Here is a 17,749-nt window from a genome sequence, read left to right as displayed (position 1 = left end):
GTCTGGTGTGGGTGTCTCAGGCCAGTGCCCTCTAGACAGGCATTCAAAAGCCACCCCTCTATCTGGCTGCCAACCTTGTTAGCAAGGCCCTGGAGATGGAACGCCCCCCTTCCATGGAGGCAGGGCCCCTCCCAGTCATGGAGACACACGCTGGCAGGGCGGACATGGAAAGCTCAGACTGTGCCCTGGGGCACCGCAGCCACTAAAATGGACTGAGCAGAGTTGGGCACACAGGGGGCTTGGTAGGCAGAAAGAGCCTGCTAGGGAGTGACCACAGCCCCCAGACCTATTCCAGTGATGCCCCAGCGCCCCCGTATGCGGCTAAAGCTGATGCAGCAGAGACCCCCACCCAGCCCGTGGAACTGCTCAAAGGCCTGAGGATTTTCCCTGTTATTACATCAGAGTCGGGTCCGATCCCGACCCCCGGAGCAGAGTGGAGGAAGAGACCAGGTGCAGGGTCTCAGTTCAGCTCCATCGCTCCTCTTCCGGACTCATCCCTTTGAGTGCGTTGCCCCCTCTTTGCATCCCTCCCCAGGCGTCCCCTCCTCCAGCACAAACACACACAGTGTATTGCTCCCCGCACCTTAGCTCTGCCTCCCCCTGTCGCCACCCACAAACAGATAGCGAGGGCTCGGCTCCCCTCTCTGCTTTGCCACTGCTCCCAGTCGTGGTGTCCGATTTCCCTTCCGACACCTTGGCGCTTCCTCCCAGCCTGCCCCTACACCGGGACGGCGCTCCCGGTAGACACCCGCAAAGCTGCCACGCCAGCCTCCTTCCGACCCCTCTTTAACTAGCCCTTGCTGCAATGCCGACAGACTACTCGGCTGCCAGCGTGCTGGGGCCGCTGCTTACCATGACGATCGTCTGCCATCACCTGCTCCTCCACCCGCATCTCTCTGCGGTCTCTGGCACGTGCGTCATAAGCTGCTTGTGCCAGAAAACTGGCTTTGTTAGCCCTTTGTTCAGAACCTAGCAGGACAGAACCCTGAGCGAGGCTTCCAGGGGCTACTGCAATGTAAGCGCCACCCTCCCAACCCTGGGTAGGAGCAGCCTCGCCCTCACCTCTGGTCGATCTGCCTCCGGTCCCTTCTCCAGAATGCTAGTGGCAAACTCAGGGGTGAGTAAGAGCCCGAATGACAGGTGTCCGGCATCCTTGTGCTTCGGGGGCTCGGCGCTGATAGGCCACTGGGGAGAAACGGGGAACACAGCATGAACGGAGCCACCTTTGGCAGAGCGACCTGCCCGGGCACCACTGCCCCTGTGCTGGGTAGATCCCCCCAACCGTGCTGCTCCCCAGAATCCCTGCCCTCTGGGGCCAGGCAGACAGGGCAGCCATGCACTCAAAACCTCTCCCCCATGCAAGAGCCCCATATCAGCTTCTGCTGTAGTGCTGCCAAGCAGCGGCTTGGTTATCCAGATCAGCTACAGCCCAGCAATGCAAGTTCTCTCACTACCCCCATCACCAACGGGTCTCAATCCCTGTCTGGAAGGGACTCCACCAAGAGAGGGAAAAGGGGGGTGCAATCCCCATGGCCTCTCTGCTGAGACCACCAAGCCAGGACAGCCGGGAACTGGACGGAGCTCCACCCAAATCGGTCAGCTTTTGACCCTGGGCTGGATTTGAACCAGCAGCCTGGATGCAAAAGGCACGATAGTCTGCACCCCCAGCCCCCTGAGCTAGCCAGCCCCCTCTGAGAGGGGCACAGGGCAAGGACTCTCCCTTCCCACCTTTCCCCAGGCAGTACAGCAACGGAAGGAGTCAGGAGGCCCGAGGGAAGAGTCGGCAGGAGAGGGAGCTATCAGAGAAGCAGCTGCTGCGTTACACAGGAGGCTCTGAGAAGATGGGGGGTTACCTGCGGCGCCTGGGGCAGGGAGTGCGTCAGCAGCAGCACCCTCCCGGCCAGCCCTCGCGCCAGCAGGGAGGTGACGAAGGGCAGGGCCGCAGCTACGTAGTTCCCGCCTCGATCCATCAGCTCATTCAGCAGCTGCATCTTCTTGCAGGCCCCTTGCAGCTTGGAGACGTGCTTCAGGCTGCAGCGAGGGAGGAGAGAGCCTCAGTCACCTTGGGAAACGCCCCTGGGCTTCCCCCTGCCAAGCCACTTCAAGGCAGTGGCACCTGCAGAATGCTCCCACGGTAGGAGGGATGCTGGGAGGGGGTCACGGGCCAGGAATCAAGTGCACCCAGCATCATCCAGCTGGCGAGGTAAAGTCTGATACAGCGTGGACCAGCTAAGCTGGGATTCCCAGCTCTCTCCCAGCGTGTACTGGAGTTCCCAGCCCTCGTGGCTCAGTGGAGATCAGACCTTGAAATGGCCACCTAGGCTAGCCAAACCAAACTGCTGGGATGTGTGCATAGCACACCCTTTCTGAGGCGGGGGGAGCAGGGGGCTGCCACCCTGACCTGCAGGGGGAGTGGGAGGCAGATGACGACTTGAGTTACTGGGCCGCATCTGCGCTGCGCTTTTGCCAGGATCCCGTGCTGAGCTTGGACAGCCAGCTGCTCTCTGACTGATCCCCCCCACACTGTCCCCAAGCCATGGCAACCAGACTTACTGGAAGACGTGGTCAAAGGTCCTGATTAGGGGCTTGGGGGTCATAAGCAGCAACTGGAATCCATCCACCGTTCGGTCGTCCAGGACTTCCATCGAGCGCTTGGCTTCGAACTGGACCTGAGGGAGGGGCAGTTGTGAACGGAGGGTAGGGAAGAGTTCATTCCACTGGCAGCCTGAGCATAGGTCCTTCAGCGCCCAAGAGCACCCTGGCTGCCCAGTCATCTGCAGCCCAGCTGCAACCCACACCCCACCCCGATCTGGGAGGAGCCCAGAGGGAGTCCTGGCTCTGAGCCCAGCCATTCCTCGGCCCCAGATCTCACTGTTGGGCAGGATGAACCCTAAATAAAATGACTCCAGGTTGGAGACAATTAGGCTTAGGAAGGAGAAGGCACAAGGTGCCTGTGCTGAGCTCTCAGATCCACCTCTAAAGCATCACACACAGTTCTGGCGCTAGAACCAGGAACAGCCGTGCCTGGGGAGCGGGACCCGGATCCCTTATCGCGTCCAACGGTGTCTCTGAGTGGCCAGCTAGAAGCAGCAGTTCCCCCTCCCCAGTGACTGGTTATCTTGGGCCCCAGACACTGGCCTCCCATCGCCCTGGGGGGTGGCAGTATGGTCTGCACCTCGAGCAGTTCAGAGCTGTTAATCTAGAGACATTCACCAGCACTATAAAAACCTACAGAGAGAATTTTAAATAACGGCCCTTTGCCCTAGGAGCCCAAAGCAGCTTACACAACACTAGCAATAAAAAGGAATCGATTCACCCACACCACTGAAATGCAGCCACTTTTGAGGTGGAGCACAGCAGCTGTTTAAATGCAACATACCTGGGCATGAAACCTACAGCACATAGGTAATTCCAACTAATATAAAATGCTGCCAGATGTCAGCTCAGCACCACAGGCTATGGTGAGCACATCACACCCACCTTCTGCTCTCCATACTGGCTTCCCCTAGAACTGCTAATCAAGTTTAAGGTCTCGGTCCTTGTCATCACAGTGCTCCATGGCCTGGACCCAGGGTACCTAAAAGACCATTTACAGCTCCAGGACGAAGACCGTGGCTGACGTCACTCCTCTGGCACAATGGAACTCTCGCTAATAAGGGTAAAGCTCGTCTGTGCAGAAGACGGAACCGTCTCTTGGGGCGATCAGAGATGGCAGAATGAACTGCCCCAGGAGCTAAGGACTATCACAAACATCACCACTTTCCACTCCAAGAGCAAGGAGCAAGCCTTTGATCTGCCTTCTCCAACATGAACGTAAGAACGGCCACAGTGGGTCAGACCAATGGTCCATCTAGCCCAGGATCCTGTCTTCCGACAGTGGCCAATGCCAGGTGCAATGAACAGAACAGGGCTATTTTGAGTGATCCATCCCTTGTCGTCTAGTCACAGCTTCTGGCAGTTGGAGGTTTAGGGACACACAGAGCATTGGGTTGCATCCCTGACCATCTTGACTAACGGCCACTGATGGGCTTATCCTCCCTGAACTTGGACAATTCTTTTTTTTAATCTAGTTATGCATTTGACCTTCACAACATCCCCTGGTAACAAGTTCCACAGGTTGATGGCGCTGGGTGAAGAAATACTTCCTTGCGTTGGTTTTAAACCTGCTGCCTGTTAATTTCCTTGGGTGACCCCTGGTTCTTGTATTAACATGAAGTGGTAAATAACACCGCCCTATTCATTATCTCCACACCATTCATGATTTTTCCATCTATGTGCCTCTCTGTTTCCCTTAGCCCCTTCAGTTCAGCCACTCTGGCCTCAGGCACAGGTGCTGGAACTCGGAGTGTGGGGGGTGCTGCCACACCCCCTGGCTTGAAGTGGTTTCCATTATACACAGGATTCACAGTTTGGTTCATTGGCTCTCAGCACCCTCACTATACAATTGTTCCAGCACCCCGGCCTCAAGAGACAGTCCCATGTCTCTGAGGGCCATGAGGTGCTTGCAGTGTATGAACATAAGAATGGCCATACTGGGTCAGACCAAAGGTCCATCCAGCCCAGTATTCTGTCAGCCAACAGTCACCAATGCCAGGTGCCCCAGAGGGAGTGAACCTAACAGGTAATGATCAAGTGATCTCTCTCCTGCCATCCATCTCCACCCTCTGACAAACAGAGGCTAGGGACACCATTCCTTACCCATCCTGGCTAATAGCCATTAATGGACTTAGCCTCCATGAATTTATCTAGTTCTCTTTTAAACCCTGTTATAGTCCTAGCCTTCACAACCTCCTCAGGCAAGGAGTTCCACAGGTTGACTGTGCGCTGAGTGAAGAAGAACTTCCTTTTATTTGTTTTAAAGGTAACTGTACACGCTGCATTCGGTGCAATAGACGGGATCGCTTCCACTCTACTGCTGGACTTCTGCCTAGATTATTGTCACAGGTCACTAGGCTCAGCATACAGCACACTATCCTTTTTAAACACACACACACACACAGAGCAAGCAAGCATGCACACAACAAACTACCAGACAAACTCACCCCCAGGGTCACTCAGTCGCTCCTCCTTCACCTGGAGAACTCCCTCGCAAAACCCCTGTCCACTAGCTCCTCTGGTCGCTTTGAAGCCAGCTTCTTAACCCCGCTCTCCCTAGGTTAGCCCCACTCCCTCGTCATGGGATCCTAAAGGGGTTAAGGATCAAGGACAGCAGGCTAGAGCCTCGTTAGTGAGCTCTCAGCCTAGGCAGCCGCTTGGCTCGGCACACGCAGCAAAAGGTGCATTTAACAGCAGCAACAACAAAAACCCTAGCAAAACAAGACACTCCACCACACACACAGCTCACTCTGGGGAGAAGAGGAGAGACCAGCCAACACACGACATGCTAGTCACATTGCTTAGTGCGCTACTGGAAGGCTCTCAGATGCTACGGTGAAGAGTGTGATATGAAAACCGACATGGAATGGGAGAAAACACAATAGGGATAAGGGGTAGATGCTCATACTCGGATCCCAGCTCCTGTGAAAAGTACCTAAGATCTCCAGTGACCACAAGCAGGCAGAAAGCCTGGTTCTACACGGTGTCAGAAGACAGCACTTTAAGCTGTACAGCAACCTCTAGAACCATGCTGGGACACTCACTTGATAGGAAGAGCACCACCTACAGAACCCCGTTCCTCTGAGGTCTCCCATCCCAGCACACACAGGGCCTCACCCTGTTTAGCTTGCTGGGCAGGACACAGCACAAGCAGCCAACGCACAAGCTGCATCCTTCCTACACTTGCTTGTCTGTAATACACTACAGCTGGGATAGAAAAGCCTCTGACTCTGAAAGGGGAAGGGGCGTCCCAGGCAAGGGGAAATTGGCTCCTAGTCCCAAACAGGCCTGTGCCAGGACAAAGCCACTTGGCAAGACCAGCCTGGAAACAGCAGGCAAAGAGAGCCTTATGGAGGAAAAAGAGGGAGGCGAGACTCTGTGGGGATGCCCATCCGTAACACTGCCAGTACCTGCTTGTACTTGCTAGCGGTCATGTCGGCACAGAGGTTCACCAACCCCGAGGGGTCCACAAAGACCACTTCGAACGCCTGGTGGAAGTCAGCCAGGGTGGGCTGGAAGAGAGAGCATGCGGCTTAGCACCCAGGAGTAGCACCCACAGAGATACACGCAGCAACAGACTCTGCACCACCCAGACCCTTAGAGTAACAGCAACTCGCAAACGCGGAGCACAGCCCATGTGCCATGCAGGCCATTCCCCTGCGCAGCACAGTGGGTAGGGGGGTATTTGCATCCCTGGACAGAGAAGACAAGGCACGGCGGTTAAGTGACTCGTCCACAGGCATACGCTGAGTCAACAGCAGAGCCAACAATAGAACCCAGGTGCCCGTACCCCATCCTAGCCACTGGACCACGCTGCCGGGAGCCACACTTGCTCCTTACCAGCGAGCTGTCCGAGTCCTTTGACAGGCTGATCCCAGTTGCACTCAGGTCCGAGGTAGCTGCGAACAAAGAAAGGGTCAGTGCTCTGTGCTGGGGGGAGTATATCGTACCACACCCCAGGACTGGGCTGTAAAATACTCTCCCTGTACAGCCATTTAACCCTGCGGGTGAAGCTCAAGGCTGCATTTTGCTGTAAGTTTCCAGACCATCAAATCAACAGGACTGTCATGGTTTCTTAACCCTCTCTCTAGAGATCAAATCACAGGGCGTCATCCTGCCTTCACCCTAGGGTGGGAGCTACAGAGGATCTGGCTGGTCTTGCTCAGAATTCTTACCCATCTGCCATAGGACATTTAACTGGGGATCCTACAGGGACAGAGGCACATCTGTCCTCCAGGCCCCTCCAAGCCCAACCTTGGCTGCGTGGCACACTTAGGTTTATGCGCCAGCTTTACACCTTTGGGTTCTAGGTTCGGCTGTGATCCAAGCCAAAGGTGCTGCCATCAGGGAGCTCACCCAGGAACTGCAGAACGCTCCTCAGCACCTGGTAGCCGCTCATCCCCTGGCTGATCTTGTGCTTAGCCAGCAGGTAGGCAACAAGCATGGAGGCCATGAAGCCGTTGAGACACCCCAAGCCCTGTTGGGAGACAAGACACAAAGCTAGGGCAAGCTCCAGGCCTGCCCTGGAGTCACAGGCTGCCTTGGTGAATGCAACGGCAACTCCAGAGAGCCCGAGAGCACGCAGCCTGATTCCCTGCAGTGCCAGGCTCAGCTGAGTAACGACGCCAGCTTCGGCTGCCCTTCACCCAGCAGTGCCGGCACGGGCACCCTTGGACTGCTCCAGGGATCTAAGCGCCTTTCATCTCCTGTGGCTCCAAAACCCCTTCCCCAGGGAACCAGAACAGCCAGCAAGGGAACGTGGCAGGGCCAGGCGCTGACGCCAGAGACCATCACTGGACCCTAGACAGCAGACAGAGGGCCTGCCTGCCCCAGGGTGACACCCTGCAGTTCACACTTCCCCAGCCAGGGGAGCGAACCAATCACTTGGACTGGTCTGAATGGAGCATCATGAGATCTTGAGGGACCAGGGACCAGACAGGGCCAGGAAGCTCAACCTCAATGGGGCAGCGACCCTGCACACCTTCCATTCCTATCTACAGAGCAGGAACCCGGGGGCAGGAGGGAGCTATTGGAGATCAGCGGGGAGCATACCAGGCTGGTGCACCTCCAACACATACACACACCAAAGGCAGAGCAGGCCAGGGACAACGTGCCCCCACCCCTTCCCCACTCCTCATGCGGGAATAAAAGAGGCCAGGCCCCACACACACACTGGGGTTGCAGGGGAAGAGTTCAGCAGGCCAGCCCATCCCCAGACGAGGTTACCTTGTCGAGCTCCCGCTGGTGTAGCCAGACTTTGAGGAGGGTGACTCCGTCCCTCATGCCGGGGAAGTCGGCGCCAGCGCCAGCGAGGAAGAGCAGGTTGGACTCCAGCCCCGTGTCGCAGAGGATGGAGTTGTTGTAATGGGGAGTGGGGGACTCAGCGGCTCCTGGGGAGGGAACAAGGCAGCCCGACCCAATCAGACAAGTTACTGGCACTTTTAACCCAATCGAACCCTCCGCATCCTTCTCAATTAGAAACTCCCACAGAACCTGCAGCGCCACAAGGGGCTGGCTGCAGAACGTGACACCCCTTGAACCGGAGGACGGCAGCAGGGGCTGGCTGCAGACTCGAGCTGGTGCTGCCTTGTAGCCTTCCCAGCTTTGTGGGGTGGGAGCAGCAAATTGCTGTTTCCCCATCGCGGTGGGAGAAGGTCTTAGCCAGACTGCAGCGAGCAGGGAAAGGAAACGGTGCAATGCAAGGGCAGACCCTCCGGTGACTCGATGCCCCTATATGGGGTATACTGAGCCCACTGACCAGACAGGATCCAGCAGGGAATGCTGGTGGGTCCAGAGACCCTGCAGGGAGCGAGAAACCCACATACACACTCCCTCTCTCTGCTGCAGGCTACACCATGACCCCACCCGGCAGGAAATTCAGCTCCCCTCCCCCCATGGCCTCTATCCCAGGATCAGCCACGCACCCAGCTCCCGCACACCTCAACTCTGCATGTCCCAGCCCTACCTTCTCCAGGGGAGCCCTGCTCCAGGAACCAGGCCGTCCGGACGTTGTTCTTGCTGGGGTACAAGCGGCTGGGCTTGAAGAAGCCAGGGGCGGGGCAGGCATAGAGCCGGACAGTCACCAGCTTCTCGTCTTTACCTGCAAGCACCAAGGGGGAGTGAGGTCAGAGAAAGTGACACAGGTCAGGGGATTAACCCAGGAAGGGGCCACCACCCCCTTCTCCTTAGAGGGACGAGATCACCAACCTTTCCCTTTTACTCCTTAGAGCTCCCAGCAGGAGACGGAGACATTATCGGTAACGAGGACGATGAATCAACAGCGCTGACAATAACTCCTCCTAGTTGCCCCGCCCACATCTCCAGCCACCCCGAACTCCCATCCTCAGGAGGGGCCAAGGGAAGGCACAGAACAACGCGTCTCTCGTTCACCTTTCCTAGCCCCCTCTCGTCCTGCCCCCAAAGCTCCGCCAATCTCCCCTGGCTCTCCATTGCCGGACTTTGTGCCTGCAAGAGCAGGCCCCCAGCTTGCGACCCATGGCCAATGCGACGCCTGGCAGCGAGCATCACGCCCAGCAGCGACGGCCCACCCCCAGGATTAACCTGGCTCCAAGGCCGGGGTGGGCCTCTTCCAGTTGGCCTGGAAAGCGCCATGGGCACAGAGGACGCTGCTCAAGCAGCAAGATAAGGGGGACCAGACGGGGTGCATCAGTGCTGCACACTGTGGCATTTCACTGGAGTCCCCACTGTTCTCCAGCCCTTTGCTAATGCAGCCAAACAGACCCCTATCTCCTGGAGGGCCCAGGATGACATTGGTAGGCTCATTCCCCCACCCCCGAGTGCTTTGCCCAGGTGCCTGGGCTACTTCCAAAGTCTTCAGCCCCCAGAGCAACCCGGTCCCATTAGTGCCTCTGCACTGCCAGTTCCTGTTGATCGCTCTAGTCTGTGAGGCCAGGAGTCCAAGCCCGGCTCCCGGAGCGATTCACATCAATGTCGATTCCAGGCCAGTTTTCTTCCCAGCCCCATGTCCTGTGCACACAGGTACCACTCTCAGACCCTTGGGCACAGCCCTGCCAGTGATATGGGGTGGGGGTTGCAGCAAGCATGCAGACCTGGCATTGCTCGATGTGATGGCGCCACCGAACTATGCAACTTCACTGACAAGGTGAGAGGAGCCCTGGGGATCAGGAGGCCCTAGGGGAATGACGAGTGGGTGGGGAATTCACAGACATGGTACCTTGAGGCTGCAGGAGCACGATCGGCTTGAGATGGTTGCTGTTCATGTACGTGAATCGCACGCTGCCAAAGAGCTTTTCCTTGGAGAGGTGCTGAGCAATGTGGGCCAGGTACAGGGCTCTCTTCCGGTGGTATCGCTGGTTCAGGTTGTCTTTGTCCTGGAGGATTGCCTGAGCAAGAAGGGGACAGAGGAATCATCTCTGATGCTTCCAGAGCCCAGTTCAGCCCAGCACACATGCCCCTCTCTCCTCTGTAGACATGCAGCCACCTCTGGGGTGAGAAAGTGACAGGCAGAGAAACAGCACTGCAGAACGAAGAGCCATCCGCTCCAGCTCTAACAGTGCCAGCAAACTGCAGCCAGCCTGCCAAGCATTAGCAGACCCCATGCCTCCTGCAGGGAAGTGCAGAGCTATTCGGCTGACTCACCCTGACAGCCAGCCCAGGTGGGTCACTTTAGCTGAAAGCCAGGCACATAAAAGGCAGAGTCGTTCTGAGGAGCAAGCTGAAAAGAGGGACAGGAAGTCCTGGCACGGGAAGCGCTCTTATGCGAGTTCTTGGCATATAACCTACTACAAGTGCAGGTGAATGGTGCAAAGGCTTCACCTGCTCTTTGACACAGGCTCAGGAGCAGGCCAAGGGCAGGCCACATGGTGGCTAAGGAAGCCAGATTAATGCCAATGAGTTTGGGTGCAAAGGAAAGGCCCAGTCCCTACCCAGGCAGAGGGAGCAGACAGGAGAAAGGGACAGGTTATGCTGGAAATCAAGCAGCAGGAAGGTTTGATCTGGTTAGACTGGAAGAAGCGGGGACAATGGAGTCCCCGTGGGATGAGGTCCAACTCCCTTAACTTCAGGCACAAAGCAAGGCCTGAGACCAATGTATCATCTGATCTAAGCCCTGAACGGTAAGCCTGGCACATCAGCTAGAGAATCCGGGACCTGCATGCACTGGGCATCTTTACCCTGTGAAAGCACTCAGCGTAAAGCTTCTACAGGACAAGCCATCGGCCATGGAACACGGGAAGTTGCAGGCTCAGCTGTGGCACCACACCAACCCCACGCCTACCAGGGGTGCTTGGACTCACCCGGGGCATCGTCACTGCCAAGTCCACGTTGATCTCCGGCTTGATGCATGTGCCCAGCAGGTAGCTCCCCACCACCGTCACCGTGGCTGGCGGCAGGAAGCGGAACTTCCCCTTTACGCTGGAAGGCACCTGGAGGAACGGAACCTTCACATCCTTTGGGAGCCAGGACTGGTCGGCAAGCTGTGGAAGGCAGGGAGGGGGGTGAAGAATAGCTCCAGATCCCAGCAATGGCTGAGCTCACCCAGGTACGAGCAGGGCTCTGCCAAGTGAGCTGGGACTCGGTCACCCACCAAAATACTGCTCAGATCATCAAAGGGGGAGCGTAGGACCCTGAACCAAAGGCCGTAACTCAGTGGCTGGACATGGGTCCTGCAGGGATTCCCCCTTTGTTTCACAGTCCTCTCTCCTGTATTCTCTATCATACGTATATACATCCCAGCCATGATATCCATGGACCCTACAGCTACAGGACCCTACAGGGTGGGGAGGGCAGGATCTATGCACCCCAGAAACATTCTCCGGAGGGGGAGCGGCAGTACACCCAGCAGGGTTGGAACCGCTGTACCACTCGGCTGAGTCATAAACACGACACGTGAAACACAAAGGGCAAAGCCGGTTGGAAGTGGCTCATTGCCAGCACTGCTCATTTGGAAGCAGACAGCCCCGTCGCCTCCCCCGGCCGCCCCAGGACATACATCGGTTTCCAGGGTCTCTGGGACAGCACTCAGCAGGGTGTTGATTTCGTGGAGGAAGGCATCGATCTTCTGCTTCTTCTTCTCCTTTAGCTTCACCTCCTTCAGCAGCTCCTCGATCTGCAGAGAGAAGGGGAGACCGTGAAGGGCAGCCTCAGCAATGGAAATCACTGCTGACTTTTATCCTGCCCTTCGAGGGGGATTCCCAGTCGGGACCAGAGAGTAACGCTCTCTGTAGGGTAAGACGGGAGCTCCCAGCCCCTCTCAATGACTCCTCTATGCCAGGTAGGTTTCTCCAACACCCGGACATACGGGTAATATGGTTGCATGATACCAAATATGAATTATTCTCCTCCAAGGGGGATCCTCCACTGGCCAGTGGTAATTCATGTCGGTCCCCGTGCTGCTGCTAATTGCTAAGGAGCACGAAAACTTACAAGTGTCAGTTCCGCTCTTGTTTGATGCTTAGCCAGAACAAACGGGTTCAGCTGACATCCGTTTCACTGTGGCTGGGAAGGGTGAAGGGAAAGAATCCCTGCTACAGCAAAAGACACTGCAGCATCCAGGAGCTAGGGCTGAGAGGTAGGTGTGGGCTTGCCTGCCCAGCTATCAAGCTGGCACAGAACGTGGCTCAGAACTGCTCCTCTTCAACTGAGAGCGCTTAAGGTCAGAAGAGATCCTCAGATCATCTACCCTGACCGCCTGTCTATCGCAGACCATTAAATTTCACTCACTTAGCCCTATACTGAGCCCAATAACGTGCATATATACTTTTCAGTTTTCCAGCCAGGGTTCATGCGGGGTTTGAACCCAAGGCCTCCGAGACCATAAACGCAAGACAAGCTGCTAGGCCATCGGGCCATTTTATCTAGCTCTGCAAATTCTACAGCAAATGCACATTCCTACACTTCCAAAACGCTGTCCAATGCCTCCCCACCCCCAACAGGCAAACGTGTCCCACCCACACCCGAGGCATCCCAGTGCACTATCCACAATGCCAGGCACACGTTCAGCACTCACTCATAAAGTCAAGCCAATGTCCAAAGAGCAGCCAAAATCAAGGGCCTCCCCAACCACCTTCTTCCCCCAAATGGAGGCCCTGATCCTGCAATTAGGTTCCCCTAGTGCTGACCCATGGGACATTGCGGAACCCCAATAGGAGAAGCAGAATCCAAAGCTCGGGACCCTGCACTTCGCTTGACGGTAGAAATGTGCAGATAGAGAGGGCTCAGCAGCAGTGCTTCTAGCAGGAACAGTCTTGTGATCTCATCATGAAAACTACCATCTCAGGCACAAAAATCTATTTCAAAAATTCGGATCCCCCAAAATTAAGGCTTTTTTGGCCAAAATTTTCATACATTTTTCAGCCAGCGCTACTGTCTACCCATCATGCTGCAGGTGAAGAATCAGAGAATCGTTTGTTCACCCGCTGAAAATGAAATCACCCCAAATGAACAAACCCATCAAATTTCCTTTCAGTGCCACCGCCAGAGGCTCAATGTTGTTATCCCCATTATACAAACTGGAGAGAGGTCAAGGGACTCACTCTATGGTAGCGGCCGAACTGGGACTGGAGCTTGGCAGTTCCCAGTGCCGTAATCCACCTGCTGCTTCCCAAGCCTCCCCAATCCCCAACACACATTCCTGGCTGGAAAGAATCGGGCTGCCGGGTCGAATGCAGCACAAAGTGGGTCCTATTTGACTCCCTGGCTTCTCCTGACCTGCAGGCGGAGAAGGCTGGAATGGAAGAGGTTCTCCGTCTCCTTCAGTTGGTTCAGCTCCTCATTGGTGGGCAGCTTGTACAGATCAGCCCGGCTGAGTTTCACCTGTTTCACTACGCCCTCCGCAGCTGAAGCCCTTTTCCTTCCCTGGGCTTTGCCTTTCTTGGGGAGATCCTGATTTTCCTCCTCTGTCTCCATGTCTCCCTCCGCATTGTCAAACACCTGTGATGACATAAACAAGCCGATCAGAAGCCATGCAGATCTGATCATAAATGCCATTGGGAGAAAGCATGAGTCACCAAAGCAGAGTCAGTAAGAAACCTCAAGGTTGGGTGGGATTCAGCCCAGTTCCTAATGGGTAAGGGACCTTAATACCCAAGCCACCTCCAGGACTGGCACCCACAGACCCACCATAGAATAGTCTAGGACTAAATGGGCCATGGAGACTGAATGAAATTCTCTGCCTTACACAAGAGGGTTGAAGCACAGCTAACATGAGACTGAGAAGCTGACACTGCCCAGGGAAGGTAATTTATACATCCAATCAGATTATCAAGTGTCTTTTACTTCTTACCCACAGCCTTGCCCTCTGAAAAGTGCTTTACAAACAAAAACACCCTTGAGAGGTCAGTAAATGCTATCCCCATTTAAAGAGGGGGAAACTGAGGCACTGAATTTAAAAGAAGAGTCACTTCAGACTGTCTTCCCTATTAGTGCTCCAGTAGAACCTGAGTTATGAACACCTTGGGAATGGAGGTTGTTCGTACCTCTGAAATGTTCCTAACTCTGAACAAAACGTTACGGTTGTTCTTTCAAAAGCTAACAACGGAACACTGACTTAACACAACTTTGACACTTTACTATGCAGAAGAAAAATGCTGCTTTTAACCACCTTAAATTTAAATGAAACAAGCACAGAAACCGTTTCCTTACGTTGTCAACTCTTTTTTTATTTAAACTTTCCTTTCATATTTTTAATAGTTTACATTTAACACTGCACTGTATATTTTTATTTTTATTGGGGGGAGTGGGCCGCGCGTGTCTCTGCTGCTGCCTGATGGCGTACTTCCAGTTCCAAACGAGGCGTGTGGTTGACCAGTCAGTTCGTAACTCTGGCGTTCAAAACACTGAGGTGCCACAAGTTCTCCTGTTCTTTTTGAGGCTTTGCTGTACATGTCGCAACTGTGATCACGGTTACTCAAGTTAGAGGAAAAACAGCAAGGAGAGGTTTTAGCTGGTTTTCTTTCTGCATTGGCCAACTGTGCGTGTTGTGTGTCTGTGTTTGGATACCACAGTGCTTAAACACTTCACACATTTTTAGTGTCTTTAGTGGTGAGGTAGAACAGCGCTGTCATCCTCACCATACAGATGCGGAACTGTGCCACAGAGAGACTAAATCACTCACCTAAAGGTCACACAGGAAGCCTGGGGCAGTGCAGGGAATTGAATCCAGGCCTGGGCCTAGCATCCTAAGGGTTGGCTCATCCTTCCTCTGTAAAGTACTCTGGGATCTTTCAGAATGAGAGGTAATTCTGCATGGACTAGACGACCTCCCAAGATCCCTTCCAGCCCCAGCTCTTTGTAATATGTAGGCCCACATCTAGAGAGGCAATGCAAGTTACTCCGCATTGCACTCACTTACCAGGATGTTTAACCCAGAGCAGAAATGGGGAGTCAAGAAACCCAGTGCTGGGAAGAATTTTGCCTGCCAGGCCAATGATTCACTAGCTGCTTTTGTCTAACTAATATAATAAGCCACACACACCATATCAGTTAATACCACGGAGGCACTGCAGCCTCACCACACGGCTTGATCTGGGGCTTTTCAGGGCAAGCTCCTCTGAGCAAGGATTTGTTTCCTTTCCCCTGGCACAGCTACGGTGACAGTGCCGGGAGGGGTCGGCAAACCGCCTGAGTTTTAACGAAACACACGGACCCCACCTGAGCGCCAACCCCAGGCCAGGCTCCCGCAGCGCGTTCAAGCAGGACAACCCGCAGGATCGGGGCCTCACGCCGCAGCCCCCGGGCACCTTCCCCCGGGGTTACGCAGCGCAGCATCCCAACAGCGGGGTGCGGGGAGGTTACTCGGTTCAGGGTGACGGGGGCGGGGGGATTTCCCTGCCCCCCCCGCCGGGATTCCTTCCCCCCCAGGTAGCCCTAACCCACGCCCGCCCGGCCGGGGCCTCTCACGCCCATTCGCGCGGCTGAAGAGCGAACATTTCCCTTCCCGGTTCCAGGTCACAACACGCGGCAGCCGATCCCCCCCACCCCGACCGGGGCCCAGCGACGGGGGCCCGGAAAATACCCCGTTCCAGGCCAGGCGGGGACATGGCGCCGCCGCCGCCGCCCCCACCAGGGCCGTGTCTCGCCCGGGCTGGGAGGAGACCCGGCTCTGCCTCCAGCCCCAGCCGGAACCGTCTCCCCACAGACAATGGGGGGAGGCGGCCAGGCCCGGGGGGGGAGGATGACGACGAGCCCCCAAGGCGGGCTGGGAAGATGGGGGTGGGAGGGGGCGTGGAACCCCGGTCTCCCCCGGCCCTACCCGCTCGCCGCCGCCGCCCGCGGCCGCTCTCGGCTCCAGCTTCATCTCCGGCGCCTGCCCTCACGCGGACAGCCCGCCGAGCCCCACGTGGAACGCAGCCGCTCCTGCTGCCGCCGACACCCGCCCCCTTGGCCGCTCCCGATTGGCTCAACGGCCGACTCCTCTCCTCTGATTGGCTAATTTGGCCCCCCCGGCGCTGGGTCGTCCTCTTAGCCCCGCCCACGGGTGCCGGCAGCAATGAGCACGCTTGCCTAAGAGAAGACACAAGGCTTCTCCCGCGCTCCTCCCCCGATTTACGGCAATTTCGCGACTTTGGGGGGAGTTTTTCAGCAGCCGGCGGTGCCGGGCGTCATGGCGCTTTACGGCAGCGGGGGGGGCGTGGCTGGGTAGGGGCTTGGGCCTAGGCGAGCCCCACTTAGGGGCGGGGTGATGCTCGTGGGCTGCTCTGGGTCCCCTTCCAGCCCCCTGTGGCCACCCTCCCAGGGCTCACCCCAGGTCCCTGTAGCCCCTTCTGCCACCCCCGGGCAGGCCCCTCGCCCGGCTGGGAGCTGGGCCGCCCTGAGGCCAAACCGGGCCTGGGGTTGGGTGGGGAAGCCCTAGCGAAGAGCACCCGCCCCTGTTGGCGCGACCGGGCCAGGTTATGCCAAGGGGCTGAGGTTAGGCCAAGGAGCGTGGGGGCAGGGCGGTCTGCTCTTCAAAAAATGGTGCCCCTCCACCCCCATGCAGCATGACCAGGCATTTGCCAAGGGAACGAGGTCTCTTCGTTCCCAGAAGGACCAGAGCGTCGGCGTTCTGGGAATGCGTGAGCTGCCTCCCTATACCTCCGCCTCGCCTCCTGCCAGTGCCCACGCGGTAGGGCCAGAGGGTTGCCGCCCATCCCGCTGGGCTGGAAGCTGCCCTGCTGGAAATGCCAGCGGCTCTGCTCGAATCCTTTATCTGATCCCTCGGTTCCCGCGAGAAGAACCACAGTCCCGGGCACCGCTAGCACTGTTGCCAACTCTCATGATTTTATCATTCACCTCATGATATTTGAGGTTTTCCTTGATGCCCTTGCTCCTAGAGGCAAGTGATTACATGGGACGCTCAGCTTTCTTTTAAGAAAAGCAAGCAAGCCAGTTCCTAGCCTTCCCACTTGCACAAAAAAGCCTGAAAATGTGAACCAAGGGCACCCTAATAAAAGAACCTAATGGTTTTTAAACCAATATTATGATTTTTGGGAGCCCAACGTGATTTGTTAATGCTTTGGAGTTGGGAATCCTGCGTCTAGCCCCACAACCCTGTTTGCTTCATGCTAAAATTTAGTTGTTTTTTGGGACCAGAAAGAGTATGTCTATACTGCAAAAGAACACTCATGGCAGCAAGTGTCAGAGCCCTGGTCAACTGATTTGGTCTCATGGAGCTCACACTACAGGGCTGAAAATAGCAATGTAGATGTTCCGCTCGGGTTCTGAGACCCACCTGCCCCGCCAAGTTTTCAGAGCCCAAGTAGGAACATCTACGCTGCTACTTTTAGCCCCATAACACAAGCCAAAGTCAGTTGAACTTGGCTCTGAAAATTGCTGCTGTGGGGTTTTTTGCTGTGTAGACATATCCGGAGAGCCACTTGCCACGTGGAATTTCCCACAGGGTCCCCTAATTTAATCCACATGAGATCCCAGAAACCACATTTATGAGACAATCAATCATTTTCATCAGATTTTCAAGAGAAAAGAATGTTTACTACATGGGCTAACAAATGTATTGGACTCAGATTTTCCGTCCAGTATCATGTTTTATGTGATATGGGAGGTATTTGTATCCAGAGGTTAGCTAAGGTTCAGGTTTGGTGCTAAACAAAGGCATCCGGTTGGGTTCATAGTGGCTGGTGCCAAATTCTCACCAGAAAATCTTATGAGATCTTGGCCATATATAGGACTCTTGCAA

The 17,749-nt window shown here is 55.8% G+C and overlaps 1 protein-coding gene across 5 annotated transcripts in view; it reads right to left on the bottom strand.

Moving 5' to 3' along the window:
• NOL6 (nucleolar protein 6) overlaps positions 1-16,161 on the bottom strand; it is a 73,661-nt gene extending 57,500 nt beyond the window's left edge. Inside the window, exons 1-13 of one of the 5 annotated variants that reach the window (XM_037902437.2) lie at positions 15,827-16,161; positions 13,285-13,506; positions 11,567-11,683; positions 10,872-11,051; positions 9,791-9,959; positions 8,561-8,695; positions 7,822-7,985; positions 6,952-7,072; positions 6,436-6,494; positions 6,006-6,107; positions 2,554-2,669; positions 1,854-2,031; positions 1,063-1,185 (exon numbers count right to left, since the gene is read on the bottom strand). In XM_037902437.2, the coding sequence (XP_037758365.1) occupies positions 1,063-1,185; positions 1,854-2,031; positions 2,554-2,669; positions 6,006-6,107; positions 6,436-6,494; positions 6,952-7,072; positions 7,822-7,985; positions 8,561-8,695; positions 9,791-9,959; positions 10,872-11,051; positions 11,567-11,683; positions 13,285-13,506; positions 15,827-15,871 (1,731 nt within the window). In that variant the 5' untranslated portion in view covers positions 15,872-16,161. Of the gene's footprint in view, positions 1-1,062; positions 1,186-1,853; positions 2,032-2,553; positions 2,670-6,005; positions 6,108-6,435; positions 6,495-6,951; positions 7,073-7,821; positions 7,986-8,560; positions 8,696-9,790; positions 9,960-10,871; positions 11,052-11,566; positions 11,684-13,284; positions 13,507-14,350; positions 14,900-14,926; positions 15,627-15,826 lie in introns of those variants that run through there. The other 4 variants (XM_043546993.1, XM_043546991.1, XM_043546992.1 and 1 more) reach the window with 4 other exon arrangements.
• Positions 16,162-17,749: the final 1,588 nt, after the last annotated feature.

This window comes from Chelonia mydas, chromosome 5, assembly GCF_015237465.2.
Source record: "Chelonia mydas isolate rCheMyd1 chromosome 5, rCheMyd1.pri.v2, whole genome shotgun sequence".
In the NCBI taxonomy this organism is placed as follows: Eukaryota; Metazoa; Chordata; order Testudines; family Cheloniidae; genus Chelonia; species Chelonia mydas.
The sequence above is the reverse complement of the archived record's forward strand: the minus strand, read 5'-3'. Positions and strand labels throughout refer to the sequence as shown.